Source organism: Lathyrus oleraceus, chromosome 6, assembly GCF_024323335.1.
Source record: "Lathyrus oleraceus cultivar Zhongwan6 chromosome 6, CAAS_Psat_ZW6_1.0, whole genome shotgun sequence".
In the NCBI taxonomy this organism is placed as follows: Eukaryota; Viridiplantae; Streptophyta; class Magnoliopsida; order Fabales; family Fabaceae; genus Lathyrus; species Lathyrus oleraceus.
In genome coordinates, this window is record NC_066584.1 from 7346543 (window position 1) to 7371769 (window position 25227).

Below are 25227 nucleotides of genomic sequence, written 5' to 3' on the forward strand. Positions count from 1 at the left end.
TATAAGTGGTCTTCCTAAAACTGGTGGTACTAGTATAAGTGGCTCTTGTAAATATCCCTTGATTCTGTCAAAGGCCTTCTGACAACCTTCATTCCAGTTGATGGCTTGATATTTCCTGAGTAACTTGAAGATTGGTTTGCAAGTGGTTGTAAGATGTGAGATGAACCTAGCAATGTAGTTCAGTCTCCCCAGAAATCCACAAACCTTTTTTTTCTGTCCTCGGAACTCGCATATCCTGGATAGCTCTGACTTTGTCTGGATCCACTTTGATCCCTCTCTGGATGACTATGAACCCCAATGATTTCCCTGATCTAACTCCAAAGGTGCATTTTGTAGGATTCAGACGTAACTTGAACTTTCTTAAACGATTAAACAACTTTTGCAAGTTGATTATATGATATTCTTCAACCAATGATTTGGAAATCATATCCTCAACATAGACCTCTATGTCTTTGTGTATCATGTCATGAAAGAGAGTCAACATTTCCCTTTGTTACGTTACCGTAATGTTTTTTAACCCGAAAGGCATTACTTTGTAACATAAGGTGCCCAAGGGGTGATAAACGTAGTTTTCTCCATGTGTAGCGGTAAATTTTTTGAGATTAAGTGATTGATTAACTTAACTTACAAAGCAGGAGTCTCCACCGTGGTTTTATTATTTCCAAAGGAAAGGAAAAAAGAACGAACAAAACCCAAATAAGATTTAAAACAAAACTAATAAAACATAGGTAAGGGTCTGGGGGCTGGTTATGCAAAGGAAACATACTGACACCCTAAACATTTATAGTAATATATAGGAACCTCTTTGAAAATTTATACATTTTGGCTTTAAAATGGTGTTGTTTGCAAAAGATTGGGGAGATGAGAAGAAAAATGTTTTTTATAACTTTGTGTTTGCTAAGACTTCCTTAGCCTCATGCCTACGTACCAACAAAGTGTAGTGGAGGATCAAAACATCATAGTTCGTGGTAAAAATAAAAAAATATATTTGTTTTAATTCATTTTTAATTGAAAATATTATGTCGGGTCTAGTACATTGAATGCACTTGCATATTCCAATTGAGCTACAACTCTTCCATCATCTTTTTTAAGTTTGACACTAGGATCAAATGGAGTGGTTACTTACTTAAAGCATAAGTGTTTGAACTTATCAAACATTTTCTCAATATAGTGTGTTTGACTAAGTTCATAACCCCCACTATTTCACTTTACTTTGATCGCAAAATTATCTCAACTAGTATAAGATCTTCCATCTTGATATGTGAAAGTTAGAAACCTTTTCGTTTCTAAAATTCCATTTATCTCGTTGCTAATGATCAATCATATAATCAATATGGAGACAAAATAATATCACAATATTCTTGCATAATTTTGTATACAAACAGTTGTCACAAGAATTAGATGAAGAAGATTTTTAAATGATCATGCACGATGATGCAAGAAGGTTTTTAGATGTAGTGCAAAATGAAATTATGAGCAGTTTAAAGTAATATAGTATGAATTTCAATGAGCACCTTAGTTGTGTTCACTTGTCTCAAATCTTCACTTGAATTTCTATGTTCAATATTTTGATCAACTTCATCATTGATGTGCATGACACTTTTGATCTCATTTTCTTCTTTGATATATTTTCTTTATCTTCATCAAAACTAAACTAGAAATAAAAATTATTCTTCACAATCTCCCCCTTTCGATGATGACAGACTCTTTGAATTATTGTTTTGAAAATGATTGAAAAGTATGCCCCTTAGTTGTGTGTCTCCCTTAATTGGTGAGTAGCGAAGCACATAGTTTTCCATTTGGTCCATGTAAATATTTAGGAATTCTATTTTGACATCCATTTTCGTTGTGCTTTCTACCAGTGCATATGTGTCGAAATAGTCAACGCCTTTATTCTGTCTAAAACTCTTTGTTACTAACATATCCTTGTATGTGTTTAATGTACTATCACTATGATACTTCCTTCTAGACACCCACTTGCATCTAATGGATCTTGATCCTTTAGGTAGATCGACAAGTTCCCAAGTATGGTTTGACATTATTTAATCCATTTCGTCTTGGATAACATCATGCCAAAAGGATGAGTCCCTTGAAGTTACTACTTACTTTGTAAATATTAGGATAATCTTTCACTTGAATAATAATAGTAATCTTACGAATAAAACTCATTATTTCCTTCTACTAGAAAAGAGAAATAAGTCAAAAATTGAATTTGTTCAGTCCTAGATCCTTAACTTTTCGGACTCTCTGGCTCATCCTTAGTTCGGGATATGTTTCAACAATCCATGAAGAACTTTCGATTTGTATTTCAATAATCCCTAAAGAACCTTTCTCACAAGACTCTTTATTTGTGGAAATCTCGAATTCCTTTTCCTCCGTGATAAAGTTCTCAACATTCAACATTCTCCGTTATAACATGCACATAACATAATATATATATAAATTAGGCGCTGCAGTAGAACTAAAATGTTGTAGTGATATTACCATGAATAAATAACAAACATAATAAGTCCATTCAAATTCATATTGAGTTACAGTTAAAAATATATTAAGGCATTTTAATATCTTTAAACACAATACCTTAGTATCATCTTCAAGTATAGTATCGTAGCATATCAGATTACTAAATTACTATTCAAACATTCAACTGTTTTGCCTAGAATAACACTTTTACAAAATATTGCACTGTTTCACTTACAACAACAGTTTTCAAAGGTTGCATTGTTTTGCATTCTACAACTTTTCACGAAGTGTTGCCTATTTCCAAATTCAAACCTACTTCAACACTTCACAAGTATTGTCGATTTTTGAGTTTAAACTACTGCAACACTTTACAAATATTGTCTATTTCTAAATTCAAAAATTAATCTTCACTTGAATATTTTCTTTTTATTTTAGAACACACTCAAAATTATTAATTGTAATTTACAACAACATAAAAGATAACAAAATAATATAAATTGATTAAATATGCTCCTTGCCATATCTATCTCTTAAACATACTCATGGCAATAAAGAAATTAATGACACAAAATGTCATTAAGTAGAAACTTGGATTTTACTGATCTATTGTTTTTCACTAAAAAACATACAAATACATGCAATAAATAAACCATGTTCATTTTGTTAGTTCACTTTATATATTTTCAATTAGGATTTTATTCTACGTCTCAACATTTTTAAAGATACAAAAGGTGCACATAATCAAACTAAAGTATGCAAAAGCTGAAAAACAAAATTTACATCAAGGGTAAGCAAGTTTTAAGTCTTTGGCTTCACAATAAAACTTTCCATAAATTATCTTCACTTGAACTAACCATATTCAAGTTTCCATTGATATTTCAACTTTGATTTATACCATTACATCAAAGTTATTGAGGCAATATAAAAAATCTTTACTTCGACCGCGATTTATAGGTGTTATTGTTCTTCTTTCCACCAAGGCATTGAAGATAAAATGTAACCCTGCTTTGAAGCTTCACACTAGATCCACGCAATGGGAAACCGCCTATTATTAGATGTCATCAAATGACTTTCTGTAGTCCGCACTGAAATGGATGGGAAGGATTATAACTGTGAGTGCACTATTCTTTTTAGAAATGTTTTAAATGATGTCAAAACTATGACACTTAATATTTATGTGCATTTGACATTTCTCTCTATGTCTAGATGTGCATTTTCATCTTGGGACACATAAAAGCAGGTTAGAAACATTTTTACAAGTCAAAATTATGGTTTATATGCAAATACATAGTTATGGGTCGACACATCACACATCCATGTTATGGGTCGACACATACTGCAGGCATTTTAAAAGAAAAGTTGCTACCTTGTATGTGTCGACACACAAGGCTCTTGGGTTGATACATAGCACGAGTGGATCGACATATGACTTCTTGAGGTTTGTTAGTTCCTTGTTGTTTTGATTGACAGTAATTTTGGTAAAACTAACTTAGCTGCAACATGTTGAACAAGATGTCCTAACACGTGGTTGTGACATCTTGTCTGAAACAGGTGATACAATTGGTAACGTTTGTGGGATTAACTATCTACATAATATTCTAGGAATATTAAGCTTGCCCATGTGACGTTTGTGATTGAGGAATCAGAGATTCCAACTGTGGTTAACAAATTCTATTTTTTTAATGTTGAGACATTTTAGGAAACTTTGATTGATAACCTAATGTCATGCAACTGATTCTTGTGAAGTACAAGATCCATATCCAGTTCATTCTATGGCTATATAAAGTCTGTCTCAAAACCTAATTGGACACACAAAAGAGAAAATAGTTGACCGTATTAGGGTTTGAGTGTTTGTGTTATTTGTGAGCCTCTCAAATATCTTCTTGATATATGAGTAGGATTGTGTTGATTGGTTGTAAGCATTGTCAATCACTCATAAGCTTTTAAGCATTGAGTGGTTGTGTGTCTGTGAAGTGTGACTTCTAAATTTCTTGAAAGTGTTTAAGTATCACTGTTGTGACTGATAGGAAGGTGAAAAAGGTCTCACACCTAGGAGAGTCTTAGGTAGAAGTTAAGCATGTGTAGTGATTAGGGTATCATTTGTAAATCGGAGATTGTTTGTAGAAGGCTATAAACTAATACTATTTAGTGAATTTCCTCCCTGGCTTGGTAGCCCCCAGATGTAGATGTTGTTGTACACCAAACGGGGTCGATAACTTTATGTGTTATGTTATTTTCCATTATCATATATGTAAGTTATCTTGTTATTGTATTTTGATCAGATATCAGTGTCTCGGCATCTCTTAGGATATCTAATATCTGCATACCAGAGTTTGAAGGTCGACTCCAGCTGATGCTTTGGCAAGCCAAATGACACTGCCTTCTTGGGGTCGACTCCTAGGCATTATAGATCGAGACGTAGAAGCTGGAAAACTTCTATGGGTGGACTCACACCTTATTGGGGTTAACACGTACTGTTCTAATTTTTCTAAATTTGTAATTTTGCTAAAAATCTTATTTTTTTCCTGTTATTTCTTTCTTACACACACACACGCACACATGCACACGCATGCACACACGTACATACACACACATACTCTCTCTCCCTCTCTCTCTCTCTCTCTCTCTCTCTCACACACACACACACACACACACACACACACACACACACACACACACATACACACACACACACACACACACACACACACACACACACACACACACACACATATATATATATATATATATATATATATATATATGCATTAACGCATCATTTTGAAAGCATTAAAACCAAGAACATACAAAGCAATGCTTATCATCTTCAATCTTCTTCTATCCATACACACAACAATTACACATAATCATTTTTGTTGGGTGCCATCTAGATAAGATTGATAAGATCTAATTTAGGATTGTTGTAATCAAATTGGATTGAGAATTATTTGGGAGTTTCATTGATAAAACCAGTTAGGGTTTTCCCCTTCAAGATCAAGGTTGATTTGGGGATTTTTGTACAAGATTTCGCAACGAAGATTCAACCGAGTGAAAGCTTTGTAGAAAAGAGTTTATGTCAAAGGAGTAACGATAACCTGATGATCGAATTGGAAGTCTTGGGTCACTTGGCCGTGCTTAAGATCAAGAAAAGAGAAGAAGATATAATCAACATCAAACATAGAGTTTGAGGGTTTGAGTTGCTATTTTTTCTCTTATATACAACTCTTGCAAAGGTTAATTCAATATCTAAATTCTATTTGGAATTAGAGGCAGGCGTACCCATAGTGAGGACAATTGAGGAACCGCTTAAACAAATCTTTGTGTTCTCTCTCTCTCTCTCTCTCTCTCTCTCTCTCTCTCTCTATATATATATATATATATATATATATATATATATATATATATATATATATATATATATATATATATATATATATATATATATATATATATATATAATTTGATAATACATTTAGTGTGCAATTTGATAACTTGATAATTCTGTTTGTGTTAAAATATTTCAAACTATGTAAGATAATTGCAATCTAAACAATTGCAATTAGTTTTTTCATATCAACACAAAGGAAAACCAACCATCTTGGTGTTTATTGCACATCAAGTGTTTGATAAATTGTCTTAGTTAATTTTTATTTCCTACTTCGTTTAAAATTGATTATAAAGTGTTAATTGTTCAAATGTTATTTTGGAAAATATATTGATATGTTTCATTATTTTACATTTTGTTATGGTTTATTCGTATATCCAATTATTTCGATAACGGTTCGGGATAGACGGATGTCGATCCGGAATTGCTTTCACTTGTCATAATAAATAATTTTTAAAATAGTTTTTTATCAAAGAAAATTTTATTTGCGATCTATTCACCCCCTTTAGATCGTTGCCCTCGTCTAACATTAACCACATCTCATATATAAGGCATCACACATGAAACTCGAGGTATTCTTAAGACCATACCTCCCATTAATTACTTGGATACTAGAGTGTTAACCTTACATGTCCACCTACACATCATAGCATCAAAGATCCTCTCCAACGCATTAAGACTATACTCTATCATTTCACCAAACATTTCTAGATCCTATAGGAACAATATTCAATTATAAGTGTCTCTTACCACCACTAAAAATAAGTAAACTAAAATGTCAAATTTCTCTTAGTTAAGATTTGTTGGGGGAATCTAGATTAACATAAAGAACAAGAATTGAGCAATACTCTTTGATTACAACAAAGAGTCAGAAAGACCACATCTCCATCAAAACCTAAAGACTTTAAAAATATGATTATCTCTCTTATATAACAAACATAAAAATTATTTATATTCAAATCAAAACTTATATTACGTTTGTTAGAGGAGTCCGAATGAGTGTCAACAGTAACATGTCAATCCTAATTTTTTTTTTAAATGACACATCATAACTTAATCTAACACTTTTATGCCATGTTTACTGTCGTTGTCGTAGATAAAACATGATATAATAATATTTTCATATTTTATCTCAATGGTAATTTTTATTTTGAATTTGAAATAATTAAAAATTAGTAAGATAAGACAAGAAAAATATGTCAAGAAAAAATATGTAATTTAAAATTAAAAAAAATTGAAAATTGAAAAAATGTAAATATAAATAAACATAGAAAATTGAGTGAATTAAGTATTTCTTTGAACAAGTATCATTTTTTCCATTAAACAAGTTGAATAATCAAGCCGTAGTTAGAATTTCCAAGTCAAAATAATTTAACGCGTTAACAGACAACTAACAGATAAACACAGCTGGAAAGTAAAAAAATTTAATAAAAAATAATACAACTACTTTTGTTAAGATTCCGCGGGTACCAAACCAGAAACAAGATCATTTTTCTTTCAAACTTTTTTACCCTTCGCAATTTCTACTATTTTTACTTTTATTCATCACGTGAATGAAAAAACAAAAACCAAATAATAAATAATAATAATAACAATAACTTCTCTTTTGAGGTTTTGACTTCAAAGATCCATCTATCGTTTCTTCACCCTTTTGTTTCTAAGGTTCGTAACTTCTCTTCCATCAACGCTTATTCATTTCCACCTTTTCTACTTTTTTTTAATTTGATTTTCGAATTATATTAACTTATTATAAACCTTAATCGATTCCATAGATAATTGCACTTTTTCTGTGATAATCGTTGTTTAATTCGGTGTTATAGTTAAATTGAAATTTGAATTAGGGTTGTGGTTGTTTCAATTTCAATTTCAATGATGTCTTCGATCCTAATCGATTTTGTTAAATCTTCAACAAAAAAAAATTAGGTTAGTTGATTTTTCCATAATTTTTTTTATCCACTATAATTTTCTTATCCTCTGTTTCTGAATTATCTGTATTCGGTTGCTTAATTTCAATTAATTAATTAATTGATTTAGTTTAATTAATTTTAATCCCTCACTGGTTTATGAAACTATGGATTATTTGTTTATTCTAATATGATATCATAGATCTAATGTTTTTTAGAGTTTTTATATACAGGGCTGTTTGGATTGACTTACTTTGAGCTTATCTATTAGCATCAAAAATACTTATGAGATTATATCAGAGAGCTTATGAAAAACAACTTTTAACATGTCCATAAGCTGTTTTTAAGCTTATTTCCCAAGAGTCTCAAGAATAGTTTATGAAAACAGCTTATAGTTTTTATGAAAAACCATTTGACTTTATTTTATCTTTTGTTATTAGAAATGGTTTATGCATAAGCACTTATTCTATAAGTGCTTAATTAAACTGGTTTTCTTAACAAGGCTGTTATCTGACGTTGGGTTTTTATTTTATTTTACAGATGGCAAGTGGGTTTGGGGAATCAACAAGCAGGTCACCCCCAAGCCCTCCGTATTCGAGCAACAATAATAACAGTGATGCTGGCAATTTTGAATGCAACATTTGCTTTGACTTAGCACAAGATCCGATAATTACGTTGTGCGGTCATCTTTTCTGCTGGCCTTGTCTTTACAAATGGCTTCACTTTCACTCGCAGTCGCGAGAGTGCCCGGTGTGTAAGGCGATGGTTGAGGAGGAGAAATTGGTTCCTTTGTACGGGAGAGGAAAAACGTCAACTGATCCGAGATCAAAGTCTATTCCTGGTGTTAATATCCCTCATCGTCCTGCCGGACAGAGACCTGAGACTGCTCCTCCACCTGAATCAAATCCTTTTTCTCAACATGGGTTTGGATTCGCAGGAGGGTTGGGGGGATTGGGAGGATTTGCACCTGCAGCAACTACAAGATTTGGAAATTTCACTTTTTCTGCAGGATTCGGTGGTTTTATACCATCTTTATTTAACTTTCAGATGCATGGGTTTCATGGCGGGGCCATGTATGGTGGAGCAGCTGGTTTCCCTTACGGGTTTTCTAATTCATTTCACGGTGGTCATGTTCATAGATATCCTCTGCCCACAGGTCCAGGACAACAAGATTATTATCTGAAGAGGCTGCTGCTGATTATTATTTTTTGTGTGGTACTTGCTTTCATTCGTCAATAGATTGGGTAGAGTTGAAATAACTGATAGAATCAGACTTAAGCTCTTGTCAATCTTCCTGTGTGCCTTTTTTCATTATTATTTTGTAACTGTGGGGTTGTTCATATCATACTCTCTTGTTACTCTTGTAGTTTGTCTCTAATTAGTTTATTGATCTTGATTTGCATCCTCATGCAAAATTTCATTTCAAGATCACGAAAACAAATGCAGATATAGATGTTAGTTTGATGATTATTTAATGAATATATATACCTACCAGATGGTTATTGAAATTATAGTTTTTCCCTCTTCGATAAATACATCTTGCTATGGTCATCTTATATGAGGAATCATTTAGATATTTACTGCTTTTAGTCCATTAACTCTATTGTTCATCAGGGTTATGCTTGTTAATTCATTTGCTCTTAAAGATTAGGATATAAGAAGGAGAGCCTTGACGGAATGGTTAGAGTTACTTCTGCGTGACTAGGTGGTCACATGTTCAAATCAGTCTATTGCAAATGTAAGGTACGTCTGCCGATAATAGATCTACAATGGGTTTGGCCCTTCCTTGGAAGTCATCATGGCAGAAGGTTTATAGCACTACTTGGTCGCGTCTTTTGCTGTTACAGATGAGGGTAAACATATGCATTATTGATTTTATTTTTTACTCAACATAAGCAAAGAATCATTTCTAATGCCTATGTACTGAAAATTTAGCTCATGTGCTCTTGTTGTATTTTATAATTTGTTAATTTCCTTATAAGGGTGTTACCCTGATCTCAATTCTGAAGGTCTTGCTCTCTGGAAGAGTCTCAGTATTGTGCCTCCTCTTCAGAGCAAAGCTTCTATATATGTCCCATGAATTTCAAACCTTGTTATTGCAATCAATTTGGTTTGTTTAGGTTCTTAACTTTTATGGGTGTGTTGGATTTAGCCTTAGCAGTATGGAAGTGATGTTATGTTATTGAGCTTGCTGGCTTTGTACTTGTGTTATTTACTTACTCCTTCCAATGAACCACGGACACGATACGAGGATCCGATACAGATATACGTCAGGCATTGAAAAATCTAGGATCCGAATTAAAATTAAATTTGCAAAATTAGTTAAATCATTCTCTTATCAAAAACCAATTGAGTTTGCAAATTTTGATAGGAATTGGTAAATGAATTATGAGAAAAAGAAAAGATAGTTAAAGTTAAGAGAAAATTAATTGAAAAGTTGGATTTTTGTAATAGAAAAATGAAACTGACGAGGGAATTAAAGTTGAGAAAAGAAGAATTAAGGATGATGAAGATTTATTCATGTTATAGAAATATGAATAGTAGTCTGTAGTAGTGTATCAGAGACGTGTGTTACAAAACATATAGATTGATATTTATCGGATACCTTTAAACAAAGCTATTAATAAAAAGATTTAATTAATAGATTACATAATAACAGTATATTTTTTAAATTTGATCTTAAATCTGAATATTATCAAATTCAATCAGAAGAAATTGATAAATATAAGACAATTTTTGTAGGATCCTTTGGGTAGTATGAATGAAATGTTTTGTCCTTAGGATTTAAAAATATTCACTCAGAATTTCAAAATATAATGAATTCTATTTTTAATGATTACTCTCACTTTACTATAGTCTACTTAGATGATATTTTAGTTTTTAAAAAATACTCTATTAGTCAACATTTCCAACATCTTAATCAGTTCTATGAAATAATCAAAGATAATGGTTTAGTTTTGTCCGAAAAGAAATTAAATTTATTTCAAAGTAAAGTAAGATTTTTGGGTTTGATATTAGTCAGCGCATATATACCCCTATTAGCAGGTCCTTAGAATTTGTTAGTAAATTCTCCGACGAATTAAAGGACAAAACTCAATTACAAAGGTTTTTGGATTGTCTTAATTATGTTTCAGACTTTATTTCTAATCTTAGAACTATTTGTCTTCCTTTATTTAAGAGACTTAGAAAGAATCCCCCACATTCGGATGATTCCATGACCAAAAATGTCACCCAATTAAAGCAAATAGTTAAGAGATTATCTTGCCTTGGAATCCCTGATCCAAATGTCAATCTTATTGTTGAAACAGATGCCTCGGAACTAGGGTTTGGTGGTATATTAAAACAACTACTTCCGTGCACGGATAAGGAACAAGTTGTTAGATATTACTCTGGAACTTGGTCTCCAACCCAATTAAATTATAGTACTATTAAGAAAGAGATTTTAGCCATTATTTTATGTATTACCGAATTTCAAGATGATTTGTTTTTTCAAAATTATTTTTTATTAAAAATAGACGGCAAAACTGCTAAGAGTGTTTTAAAGAAAGATGTTAAAAATTTGGTTTCAAAATATATTTTTTCTAGATGACAATCTTTGCTATCATGTTTTGATTTTGAAATAGAACATATTGAAGGAATTAAAAATTATTTACCAGATTTTTTAACTCGAGAAATTTTACAGGGTAAAAATGAGCAAAAAAACAAAATGATCCCAGAGATAATTACGGACTTCCATTATCATCAAATAATAAAGCTATAGTTTTAGGATCACCTTCATATATTACAAAAATTAATTCTCCAATACCTTATTCCCTCAGACCTTTGATTAAGCCTGTATTATTATCTCCTTTATCTTTTACTCAGAGAATTATTACTCCCCCGTCTTGTCAAGGTAAACCCACATCAAAATTAGCTTTTTACACTCCTCCATCTTCTACAAAATCTTCTTTCATTCCCAAAAATCTGTCAGAACCGATTATCCCTTTGGAGCCTATGTATTATCTTTCAGATGTATCATTATTACAAGTTATTTCAAGATTTTTTCCTCCTGGATTTTTCTTTTTACCAAAAGACTTATTAAAAACCTGAGAATATTATGAATTTATTTTGGTTGATACTGATTCCATTTCTCTTACTCATCAATATGATGAGAATGATAAATAAAAAATTAAGTTCTCCAAATTCAAAATTATTAAGGCCCCAAATAGAAGAAAAATCCTTCTCAAGGTCTTACTCTCCTCAAACATACAATTATCTGGATTACATGGACGTCTGGTCCAATTTTTTTAGCAATTGAACCATTTAACCATACTTGGTTTATTTGGTTTAGTAAAGATATTTCATTAAACTTTCCTTATTGGTTTATCCAATGGTTTCAGCTTATTGGACCCAATTTGGATATTTTTCCCAATTATGTTTCTAAAGCCTTCAATGACTTTACCTTAGCTACTACTTGTCCTTCGCACAAGGCTTTATTATCTTTTTGTGCAGTTTTTGGGATTACATGGATTACCTCCTGAACCTTTTCGTCTGAGCAGTTATGACAAGATTGTCCAGCTTCTCAATTAATTAAGAAATTTTCTATTAAGTGGTGGATAAAGTTTAATCCAGACATGTTATCAACATCAAAGTTGGAAGTCTAGTGTAAAGCTCATCCCAACCTTTGCAAAAATACCAATATTAGTTCAGAAGATACTACTTTTCTTATGGATCGATCTAAATTACTAGCCACATTATCAGCTGCTACTAGCCATAATGAATTTTTAAATAGATTGAAAGATGATATGTTTACTATATCAGAAAGTGATAGTGTTTCCAGCACATCTGACCATTTGAATGATAATGAAGATGACTGTTATGGAATTACAGATCTCGAAGGATAAGGTTAATGTGTAAAGATAAGGTTGATGTGTGAAGATAAGATCAAATTATTTTTCTAAAGAAGATAAGATGATATTATTTTTCTGAAGATAAGGTTGACCTTTATCAGACCATACTATCATGTTACTTTTGGCTTGTTGTATTCATTAAAGGCCACGTGGACCATATTATCTTTGATTATATATTTCATTATTTGGTCTTGTCGGCCACTTGTTTGTATAGTTTTAGGGTGGTTTGAAATTTATTTGAAGTCCGTCTGTTTTTCTTCTCTATATAAGAGAAGACAGTTTGTGGTGAAAGACATTCGAAAATTGAGAGATTCAATTAAAAAACTCCGAGATTGCCATCAACTTTTGTAAGTATTTTTAATAATAAAATCATGTGTTTAAATACATTCATCCTTACATCTGCATTTATTTTAATTCGGATTATTCAATCTATCTTAATAATCATCTTCGTTATTTTTAAAGTAAAACTCGTCTGATATATATATATATCCTTACTTCATTAGTTCTCTTTCTAATAGAAATGAATTGCGATTTGATGTTATAAGCCATAGGCATGAAGCCAAGAAAAACCTAACTACAAAGCCAAAATTGTAAAATTTTCATTTACTTGACTGCTATATACACCATCATTATTGTTGTTAAGCTAAAAATTTATTAAATAAATAAAAGAGAAAGGACGAAATTAAGTAGCTCCAACTTTGAGTCAGAATTGATTATGTATTTTTCAATAATAAAAGATATTGACTATGATTTCTATTTTATGTTGTCAAAAAAGAAAAGATTTTTTTTAAAAATATTTGTCACTGTAAAAAAAAATATTTTAGTTATAAATCACTTTACAATTTTAATAAAACATTGTTAAATACATTATACTCCTGCAGCAGCTTCACTTAAACCTCAAAATTATTATACAGTGTTAAATGAAAAAGTATTCCACACTTTTGAAATTAAAGTTCAAAGTGCTTTCATGGACTTGCACTAGCTTACATTATATTGTTTTCTTTGTACGATCTGGAATTTATTTTTGAGTTTATTGGCCATAAAATAATTTGATCCATTTATTTAGATATTTGTTGTGTTACATTGTTACTAATAGGGGCCTTATGTATAAGAAGATACTAAAAATTAAGTTCTATCACATGGCTTTGTTTGTTTGGGTAAGGTAGGTAATGATAAAGACTGCACAATATTTTCTTGGTAGCTTTTTATGATCAATTTTTATTAGACTTTTAGACTTTTAATTTTTGTCCAACCAAATAAAGTGTAATCATAATCGTTTTATATCCATGGACCGGTAGGTTTTAGATTATGTTGCTATAAATACATGGCTAAGTCTTGTTTTGCATTCATAAATTACAAGTGTTTGTTCTTGGTTTGCATTGAGTAGTCCCACAACATGTGATCCAAGGGAAGATTGGTTTGATTCGATTTTTGAGAGAAATAAATTTGAAATAATTCTAAAATTGTTAATTTAGTTTGTTTTTGTAATACTTATTACAAAATGAAAACATAAAATATATAATGGGCTATAATTGGATATATCTAAAATTACATATGCCTATTAGTAATGTCCCCTTCAACAATTGAGTAGGGTTTAGAGATGATCATCTTTGCTTTCTTGCTAGAGTGACTATATTAGATATTTTTAAAATTTGATCAAAGAAATCTCGAATTGGATCAAACTCAATAAGGAGTGGTATCTGCTTTCTTCTCCTTAAGCTAAAGTGATTGTGTTTGGGATTAATGATGTATTGGCGTTTTAGTAAAGACAATACGCATTACTCAAATGTTAGAGGATTTAAAATAATTTGGATATCTAAAATTATGACTTAAATTTATAATGGTGGTATGATTTACAATATAAAATGCAAAATGATATTGATAGTGATTGTTCAAAATATATGATAGAAGATAGATCTATGTTCTTTTCTTTCTCTCTTAAAAAGAGAGGCTTTGTTTTTTACAGTGATAATAATAAAGAAGAATTATTGATTTCGATACTATTGGTAGGGGTGGAAATAAGCCATGACAACTAAAAAGGTCTAAGGGCTAACTTACACAAGTTCAAGTCAGATTAGCCTTTTCTTATGCAATTTCTTTTTATACCCTTATGCTTTCTCACAAACCTTGGTGAAAACCCAAAAATATCCATATAATTTGAATATCCATCTCCTGACACACTCATTTCCCACAAAGTTGAACGCCAACGAGTGAGTCACCCATATTATACTTAATTTTAGTCCGAAGATGCATCTCCGAAAGTGCATTTGGTATAATTCGGAGACACATATCCGAAAATGACCATGATACTTAATACCAGAAACAGAGACAATATGAGTAAGATCTAAAAACAAAAACAATTTGACATTAAGTTAAAACACCCAACATTACATAGACAGTTGTTAACATAAATTTAACATTACAAATCATTATAAGTGGGTAGTTCAAGACGTTGCAACATATTGATAACAGCGGATCTTCCAATCTTCGCATCCACTTCAATCAGATCCTTTGATACGTAACCGCAAATGTACTCCATATGACCTTTAAATATTCATCCGTCTTCAGTTCAAAGCTGGTGAACTGTCCTCCCTTCGCTGTCAAACGAGGGTGATAATACTCGAGTTTGACAACTCTCTGATTTTCTTGATATCATAGGAAAGTATTCAATTTAGTTTTTAGATCGTCGAGAAGTATGTCACCGTAGATCCGAAATTGAAATGAGGATTTTGTGGTATTGAAATACACAAATGGAAGATGAGGATATGTAGTTATTCTCGGACTTTGGTGTGTTTTTTAGAAAATATGAGATGAAAGATACCCTATTTATACAAGTTTTAAGTCACTTTGGACCTTAGAAATCGTATCCTTTATCAGGGAGCTTTTCGAAGATGCATCTCCGGATAAACCCTATTTGTTTTTACAAAAAAATGTGTTTACGGATAAGCACATCCGTAAAGGGTCATGTTGTGTTTTTTTTAATTTAGTGTGGAATGTATCCAGATATGCATATCCAGAATCACCCTGAACCAGTTTCACACCAGAAATTGTGTAAAACAAAAACATAAAATGTAAACCATAAAATTTGTAAACCGAAACAATCGACATTTACACCATCATTGTTGAATATGTATTATTTATGTATTAAATCGTATCAAGATTACATCGTTAACAATAATACGTTCAAAAAAGTATATCGATTACAATCTAAAATGTATCAAAAGATACATCACCATATAAATATACTATCGGTTCCTCCTTCAATTTTTCCTTATTTGATTCTCTTTCAAGGTCGCTCAATTTTGTGAACTCTTCCATCCTTTCCAGAAATTGATTCGACCAAGTTTCCACCTCTTTTTGTGGAAGGTGTCGTCCACTCCAATGATGTACTTGGTATAGGACACCCCGATTTTAAATAAACCTCAACAAAATGTAGCAATTTCGAAAGTCACCCAATACACATGATGTGTATGGATGGATCTTGAGGTGGACCACTCCAAAGTGGAAAAAATGTCCCAGAGAAACCATATCTTGTCAGATCGATGCATACTCTGTTATATGCACTTGTTATAAAATGACTCATATCAGAGAAGCACATCCATTTTGAGTCCGATATGAGACCGCTAACACAAGGAATAAGAGCATTATGAATTGCATCAAAATGTACTTTTTTCCCGTATAGCAATGAGTATAATTCTCTATGCGATGTCAACTCTTTCAAAAGTTGTTGGCGGACAAGAAGTGATTCTTCTCTCCTCTACAGAGGAATCCAATTACGGCATGATAACCATAATTACCATCACCCTTAACATTTACAATCCACTCTATGTGTTTGTGAATAAAAAGCGACATTTCTTCAATGTAAATTATTTTCGAAATCGACGGTGAAAGAGGTGGTTTTCTAATGCGAGCACCCTTGTAAACACTTTTTTTGAGATTTCAGAGTTGGAGAATCTGGGAAATATGAATCAACATGTTAAAAGTACAAAGGAGGCCGTTTCGTTGAATTGTCATCTTATGTCGATTTGACCTTTTTAAGGGCACATTTGGTTTTAACTGGTTCTGAAGGAGGTTTCAAATATGTGGTTTCTGGATAAGAAATCTTCCCCAACCACTCTTTGATGTGCAACTTCATGGTGTCATATGTTTTAGAAAATCTATCTTGTATTATTTCCCACTCAACCACGATAGTCATACCTACTTTACCATCCTTCATTACATCATTGTCATCAAATTAGTTCCTTTTCCAATGACTGTAGACTTCATCCATACGTATCGTGGCATCAAGCTTCATCTTTTTTGAAATGATACAAACACATGGAAAACCATAAGTTTTCCTAATTATATATCCACACTTCTACCTATCCAAACCTATCTTCTCTGCTCGCTTCACTTCGTGAAAAATGAAATTCAATCCCGCCAGACGTATGTTGCCAACCAAGTCCGAATAAAGAGTAATGTCTTTGAATCGATGTTCTAACACGGTAATGCTACAACCAAAAATTGTTTGTATTTTATTATGTTGGTTTTGGAGCATTTGGTTCACGGTGTCCCACTCTCTACAAAAATCACCCTTGCTATCACCCAACCATTTCTTCAATGCTGAATGTGCATATTCAACTCTATTAGTTATTGTTTTGTCGAGGTGTCTAACTTGACAGGTCAAAGCATACACAACCTTCTCTTTCAGTTGATCCAGAATAGTACTCTCAACATATTTCAGGAAATCTGGATATCTTACACACACACACCCCTAAAATGCATTGTAGAGGAAGCACACAAGTCTTCTGTGGATGCATTTAATATACCATTTCATGCATCAATTATCTTTTCCAACACCACACCAGGTTTGACCATTTTTTCGTCTTCATCCTTGTTTTTTTTTGTGCCTACCGCGAGTTTGAGCTGACTTCTCACATTTTTTGTTATGTGACATCGACAAAGTAATGCATAGTGTAACACCCTTCTAAAATACCCCAATAATAATAAAACAACAAATATAAATCAGAGTAGATATGCAATTTCAGGGTGTCACACTTGACACTTCACACCATTCACCAAAATAGTTTGTCATGCTCATTTAATAATCAAAATAAAATATTGCACAATTCGCAGCGGATATGCAAACCATGTAACACATTACATGTAAAATTATTCAACAACCAAATGAAAACAAGGTAAAACATCCCGTCCCGATGTTACATATACCAGAGCATGACCCACTAAGGAACTACACTAGACTTCAAGCACTAGCTTCTACTCAATCACTGCTCGTTACCTGAAACATAGTTGTAAGGGTGAGTTCCTCAATCGATATAATAAGCATTATAAAATATCATGTAATGCTAAGTAATTTAACACATTTCATCACCCAAATCAGATCACACATTCAGCAACGACAACATCAACTCAAAATCATAATCATACTCAACCCAACACAAAACACACGTATAATATTGGAATACATCCATTCATATTATACGCCATACATACATTATGCAATGAGACTCTATGCATGCGGTACCGACTATTCGTGAACACATAGTTCAACCTCACCGATCAAACCCAGATACGGCTACCAAGCTCACTAGTCCCACTCATTTGAGACCTAGTGACTCACTCACTAATTCCTCACCATGGGAATTAGCTACCACCATAAAGGCCATGCTATGCACGCTAAATCACCTAGCATGCAAACATCAACAACAATCCACAACAACTCACTCACTAATTCCTCACCATGGGAATTAGCTACCACCATAAAGGCCATGCTATACACGCTAAATCACCTAGCATGCAAACATCAACAACAATCCAAGATAGACATATGCTCACACTCTAAGCCATAACAGTCCATTCACAATTGCATACATAACAGATACATTCACAGCATTATGCATACCATCTTACATCATCAGCATATTTATCACAGAATCATATTCATATCATGTCAAATAATAAATCACAGTATTAGCACACTCTACTAATACTTATACTGCTCAAAACAACGAGAAATGATCCCTACTATATCATACACCAATATAGGCCAAACGTCAAATATGTACACAATATTTGAATATCAATTTTCCACTTTCCAAACAGTGTTAACCGGTTAACACCCTGGGTTAACCGGTTAACGCAGAACAGAAAACTGTTCCTGCGCTAACATCAAAGGTAAATAACAATCCCAAGAACCTCCCTTTTCCAAAACACAAGCCCTCAAAAGATCCTCCAGTGACTGAATCGTCCTCTCAGTCTGACCATCAGTCTGCGGATGATATGCAGAACTCAATCTCAGCTTAGTTCCCAAAGCCCTCTGCAAACCTTCCCAGAACTTCGATGTAAATCTAGGATCTCTGTCCGAAACAATACTCGACGGAATACCATGCAAACTTACAATTTTCTCAATATACAACTCAGCTAATCTCTCTAACGGATAATCCATTCTGATCGGAATGAAATGAGCCGATTTTGTCAATCTGTCAACAATCACCCAAATAGCTTCAAAATTCTTAATTGTCCTCGGTAAACCAGAAACAAAATCCATACTGATACTATCCCACTTCCACTCTGGAATAGCCAACGGTTGCATTAGCCCAGACGGCTTCTGATGCTCAATCTTTGACTTCTGACAAGTCAAACAAGAATAAACAAAACTCGCAATTTCTCTTTTCATTCCCGGCCACCAAAATAACTTTTTCAAATCATGATACATCTTCGTAGCCCCAGGATGAATACTCAGGCCACTACGATGTCCTTCCTCAAGAATACTCTTCTTAAGTTCGGTAACATCCGGAATACACACCCGATTACCAAATTTCAAAACACCATTCTCATCAACTCTGAATTCACCACCTTGACCTTGATTCACTAGAGTCAACTTATCAACCAAAAGCACATCGGATTTCTGACCCTCTCTAATCTCATCTAGAATACCACTCGTTAACTTCAACATTCCCAATTTAACACTATTGTGAGTACTCTCACACACCAAACTCAAGTCTCTAAACTGCTCAATTAAATCCAATTCCTTAACCATTAACATAGACATATGCAATGATTTCCGACTCAATGCATCAGCCACTACGTTTGCTTTACCCGGATGGTAATTCAAACCAAAGTCATAATCCTTCAGAAACTCTAACCATCTCCTCTGTCTCATATTCAGCTCTTTCTGATCAAACAAATACTTTAAACTTTTATGGTCACTGACAACCTCAAATCTTGACCCGTCCAAGTAATGCCTCCATAACTTCAGAACAAATACCACAACTGCCAACTCTAAATCGTGTGTCGGATAGTTCCTTTCATGAACCTTCAGTTGTCTCGAAGCATAAGCTACAACCTGCTTATTCTGCATCAAAACACCACCCAAACCCAACAATGAAGCATCACAGTAAACCTCAAATGGTTCCGATGGACTTGGTAATATCAGAATAGGAGCAGTAGTTAACCTTCTCTTTAACTCTTGGAAACCTTCTTCACATTTTGAATCCCAAACAAACGCTTGCCCCTTTCTAGTCAACATCGTTAACGGTAATGCCAACTTAGAAAATCCCTCAATGAATTTCCTATAATAACCTGCAAGTCCAAGAAAACTCCTTATCTCAGAAACTGACTTCGGAGCTTCCCACTTAGATACCGCTTCTATCTTAGAAGGATCAACAGCAACACCACCTCTTGAAACCACATGACCAAGAAAACTAACCTCTTCTAACCAAAATTCACACTTGGACAGGTTAGCAAATAACTTCTTTTCTCGTAGAACTCCTAAAACCACTCTCAAATGTTCAGCATGCTCTTCTTCAGATTTCGAATACACCAAAATATCGTCAATAAACACCACAACAAACTTGTCTAGGTACGGATGGAAAATCCTATTCATATACTCCATAAATACCCCAGGCGCATTAGTCACACCAAAAGGCATTACAGAATACTCATAATGTCCATACCTTGTTCTGAAAGCAGTCTTCTGAATATCCTCAGTTTTCACACGTATCTGATGATACCCCGATCTCAAATCTATTTTGCTGAACACACTCGCACCAACCAACTGATCCATCAAATCATCAATCCCCGGCAAAGGATACCGATTCTTGATCGTCACTTTATTCAGTTGCCTGTAGTCCACACACAACCTCATAGTACCTTCTTTCTTCTTAACCAATAACACTGGTGCGCCCCACGGTGACACACTCGGACGAATAAATTTCTTATCCAACAGATCTTCCAGCTGACTCTTCAAATCAGTTAACTCAACAGCAGACATACGGTACGGAGCCATCGATATCGGCCTAGTACCAGGTACCAAATCAATCGAGAACTCAACTTCACGCTCTGGCGGTAATTCATTCACTTCTTCAGGAAACTCATCAGGAAAATCACACACCACGGCTAGATCGCAAATCACCAGTTTATCTTTAGCCTCCAAAGTCGCTAACAGCATAAACAACTCTGCCCCATCTGCTACTGCCTCATCATAGGGAGTGTAATACTTCGACAGCTCTGTGAACTTAGCAGCATACTCAGTAACAGACCGGTTGCCCTGCTTCAATTCTAAGAACTCTATCTCTTTCTTTCCTCTGACATCCTCTGGAAAGTACTTCCTCAGGAATCTCTCTCTGAACACCGCCCAAGTGATCTCAGCACTCCCAACAGCTTCCAACTTAGTGCGGGCAGCAACCCACCAATCATCTGCTTCCTCTGACAGCATATGCGTACCGAACCTGACCTTCTGGTTATCGGCACACTCAGTCACTCGGAAGATCCTCTCGATCTCCTTCAACCACTTCTGAGCACCATCTGGATCGTATGCTCCCTTGAACATTGGAGGATTGTTCTTCTGGAACTCACTCAGTTGACGAGCAGCTCCCAATCCCACAACATTCGGATTCCCTCCAAGTACTCCAGCTAGCATACCCAGAGCCTCAGCAATCGCAGCATCGTCTCTACCTCTTCCAGCCATCTCTATTCTGAGAACCCAACAAGCTAAAACAATAAGTACGGATAGGGTTACACAACACCTATCACATACAGGGAAACAGAATAATTACGACTCGACTCGACCGACTATGCTCTGATACCACTTATGTAACACCCTTCTAAAATACCCCAATAATAATAAAACAACAAATATAAATCAGAGTAGATATGCAATTTCAGGGTGTCACACTTGACACTTCACACCATTCACCAAAATAGTTTGTCATGCTCATTTAATAATCAAAATAAAATATTGCACAATTCGCAGCGGATATGCAAACCATGTAACACATTACATGTAAAATTATTCAACAACCAAATGAAAACAAGGTAAAACATCCCGTCCCGATGTTACATATACCAGAGCATGACCCACTAAGGAACTACACTAGACTTCAAGCACTAGCTTCTACTCAATCACTGCTCGTTACCTGAAACATAGTTGTAAGGGTGAGTTCCTCAATCGATATAATAAGCATTATAAAATATCATGTAATTCTAAGTAATTTAACACATTTCATCACCCAAATCAGATCACACATTCAGCAACGGTAACATCAACTCAAAATCATAATCATACTCAACCCAACACAAAACACACGTATAATATTGGAATACATCCATTCATATTATACGCCATACATACATTATGCAATGAGACTCTATGCATGCGGTATCGACTATTCGTGAACACATAGTTCAACCTCACCGATCAAACCCAGATACGGCTACCAAGCTCACTAGTCCCACTCATTTGAGACCTAGTGACTCACTCACTAATTCCTCACCATGGGAATTAGCTACCACCATAAAGGCCATGCTATGCACGCTAAATCACCTAGCATGCAAACATCAACAACAATCCACAACAACTCACTCACTAATTCCTCACCATGGGAATTAGCTACCACCATAAAGGCCATGCTATACACGCTAAATCACCTAGCATGCAAACATCAACAACAATCCAAGATAGACATATGCTCACACTCTAAGCCATAACAGTCCATTCACAATTGCATACATAACAGATACATTCACAGCATTATGCATACCATCTTACATCATCAGCATATTTATCACAGAATCATATTCATATCATGCCAAATAATAAATCACAGTATTAGCACACTCTACTAATACCTATACTGCTCAAAACAATGGGAAATGATCCCTACTATATCATACACCAATATAGGCCAAACGTCAAATATGTACACAATATTTGAATATCAATTTTCCACTTTCCAAACAGTGTTAACCGGTTAACGCAGAACAGAAAACTGTTCCTGCGCTAACACGAAAACAGAATGCAGATTTCCCGCATTTCTCGCCGTCGGAGGACTTCCGGACCTCCGATTTCAATTCCGTAAAAAGCTACACGTCCAGAAATTTACGACTCACCCACATATAGATTCAATTACAGTTTTAACATAACTTATTCATCACCATTTACAGCGTTCCTCATCCCAATTAGGGTCAATTCAATGGCTTATTACTACCCATTACATGTTAACCCATAATACCCATTAAACGACGATAAACCCCCCTTACCTGAGTTAATCCGGTAAATCCTTTACTTCAAGCTTTTCCCTTCTTCAACCCTTGTTCTCTTGCTCTTCCTCTTTGCCCTTTTCTCACTTTCTATCGCTTCTCTGGTTTTCACGTGAAAAACCCTTTTTACCAAATGGAACTCCTTATATATATTCCAACTTTATTATTCCAATAATAATAATCCAATAATATTCCAATTATTTAATTAAATTAATAAATATACTATTAACTTAATTTAAATAATTATCATATTTTATCGGGGTGTTACACATAGGATGTAGGAAACACCTTTGAAACTGAACTTATCGGTGTGGTGTCTCGATCAGTGAAAATTACATTCGACATGTTTTCTGGTCCTTCAGCAAAGTCTTACACATTTCCAAGGCCCGTGTAACATTTACCTCTTTTAAAGATTCAAAAAATTCAAATCCCATTGAAAAAGTATTCTCGGTAGAAGTAACACCAATAATTTCCAAAAGCGGAAGCCTATACTTGTTAGTCTTATATGTTGAATCAAATATGAGGACAATGTGAAATGTGTTGAATAACTTGATACTTTTGGGATGAGTCCAAAATATGTCACGAACAATGACTTTATCTCACAAACTTTGTACCTAGAAACATAGTGTTTATCATCCAAAAGCTTCAACAAATGTTGCATTTCGGATCTAGGATCTCTTATCACTGTGTTGTTTCGATAACACACATTGTATACCTTCTTGATATTCGAAACACTTTCAGGTATTTTTTGTTTCAAATATGCAAGTATCTTTTTTGGCATCACCTTAATTAAAGACATGTCTGAAACAATTTCCTTCTCGTTCGATTTAAGGCGACATACGCTGGGATGACTGACTAGCTTGGTTTGCAAAGCATGATTATGTATTCCAAAAACCACATTAAATTTTCATGTATCATTCACCTTATAGTATCCACACAATTTAAACAGACATACATATTTTCTCGTTCTGGTATCATCACGTTTCAACTTCCGAATCGGCGAAACATACATGCCACTTCTCTCACATCTCATGGCTGCAAATGCTTTCCTTCTATTTGAACTATTATCAGACTTTCCGATTATAATGCCAAACCCCAATTTTATGGCCTCTATACAAACCCATTCAAGCATATGTTCACGAGTAGTAAACAATTGTTCACTTCTAAAATGTTGATCAACATCTATCTCGACAAGAACCAGTTTAACATCATCCTTCACTTCATCCGGTTTAACATCACCCTTCACTACTTCAGATTTTGCATTATTACTGACAGTAGCTTTGGAAAACATATCTGGTTGCATCATATCTAATACGAAACAAAACAGAAAAATAGTTTTAAAAACTCACAGTAGCAGGAAAATCCAGATATACACCTCAAAAACATGACCACGTAAATTCGGATATGCATATCCATACTCAACGTTCATTTTTCAGATCAAATATGAGATCAATGCAAGCAATGATGGATGAAATGAGTAAACTTTACCTTAAATTGCCACCTCTTTTACTCCCTTTGATGTGATAAAACACAAGAATGTTGATTTGGAGTCGAAAAGTTGATTGAGAATGATTTTTTAAGGGTTTTGGGTTATGGAAGTGATATGCAGTATGGGAGAAAGGATCATGCAAGGTGGTAATATATTCAATTTCCCGCTTGACCCTTTCGGAGATGCATGTCCAAAAATGTCACTAAATGGTTAAATAAATAAGCTCAATAAAAAATGCGAAGTAAATGGGCTCAAGGTTGTTTTCAGAGATGCATCTCCGAATACACTCTAGAAAGTTTCACAAACGCATCTCTAGAAAAATTTTGAGAAAAAATGTGGTGGTTGCTTGATTTACGAAAGATGGGGTGTTTTAAGGTGCGCCCAAAGATGCATCTCCAAAAACACCTTAAGGGAAATTTGGATTTTCAGTGGTGTGAGTCACACCCTAAGGGTGCGAAAAGAAATTCCCTTTTTTAAATAAAAAATGACTAGGCTTTTTATAAGTCTATTTAGTTAAAAATACTAGACCTTATAGAAAATTTTACCCCAGCCCCGTAC

The 25227-nt window shown here is 33.9% G+C and overlaps 1 protein-coding gene across 2 annotated transcripts; it reads left to right on the forward strand.

The window, feature by feature from the left end:
* Positions 1-7335: 7335 nt before the first annotated feature.
* On the forward strand, positions 7336-9263 carry LOC127092037 (uncharacterized). Of its 2 annotated transcripts, none has more exons than XM_051030811.1 (2): positions 7336-7510; positions 8293-9263. In XM_051030811.1, the coding sequence occupies exon 2, from the start codon at positions 8293-8295 to the stop codon at positions 8989-8991; it is 699 nt and encodes a 232-aa protein (XP_050886768.1). In that variant the 5' UTR covers positions 7336-7510; the 3' UTR covers positions 8992-9263. The 2 variants fall into 2 exon arrangements, with proteins under 2 accessions (XP_050886768.1, XP_050886769.1); XM_051030812.1 differs by lacking the exon at positions 7336-7510 and adding an exon at positions 7537-7771.
* Positions 9264-25227: the final 15964 nt, after the last annotated feature.

What these genes read in the sequence shown, in the direction of transcription:
- LOC127092037 (XM_051030811.1), top strand. Translation starts at nt 8,293, where the DNA reads ATGGCAAGTGGGTTTGGGGAATCAACAAGCAGGTCACCCCCAAGCCCT.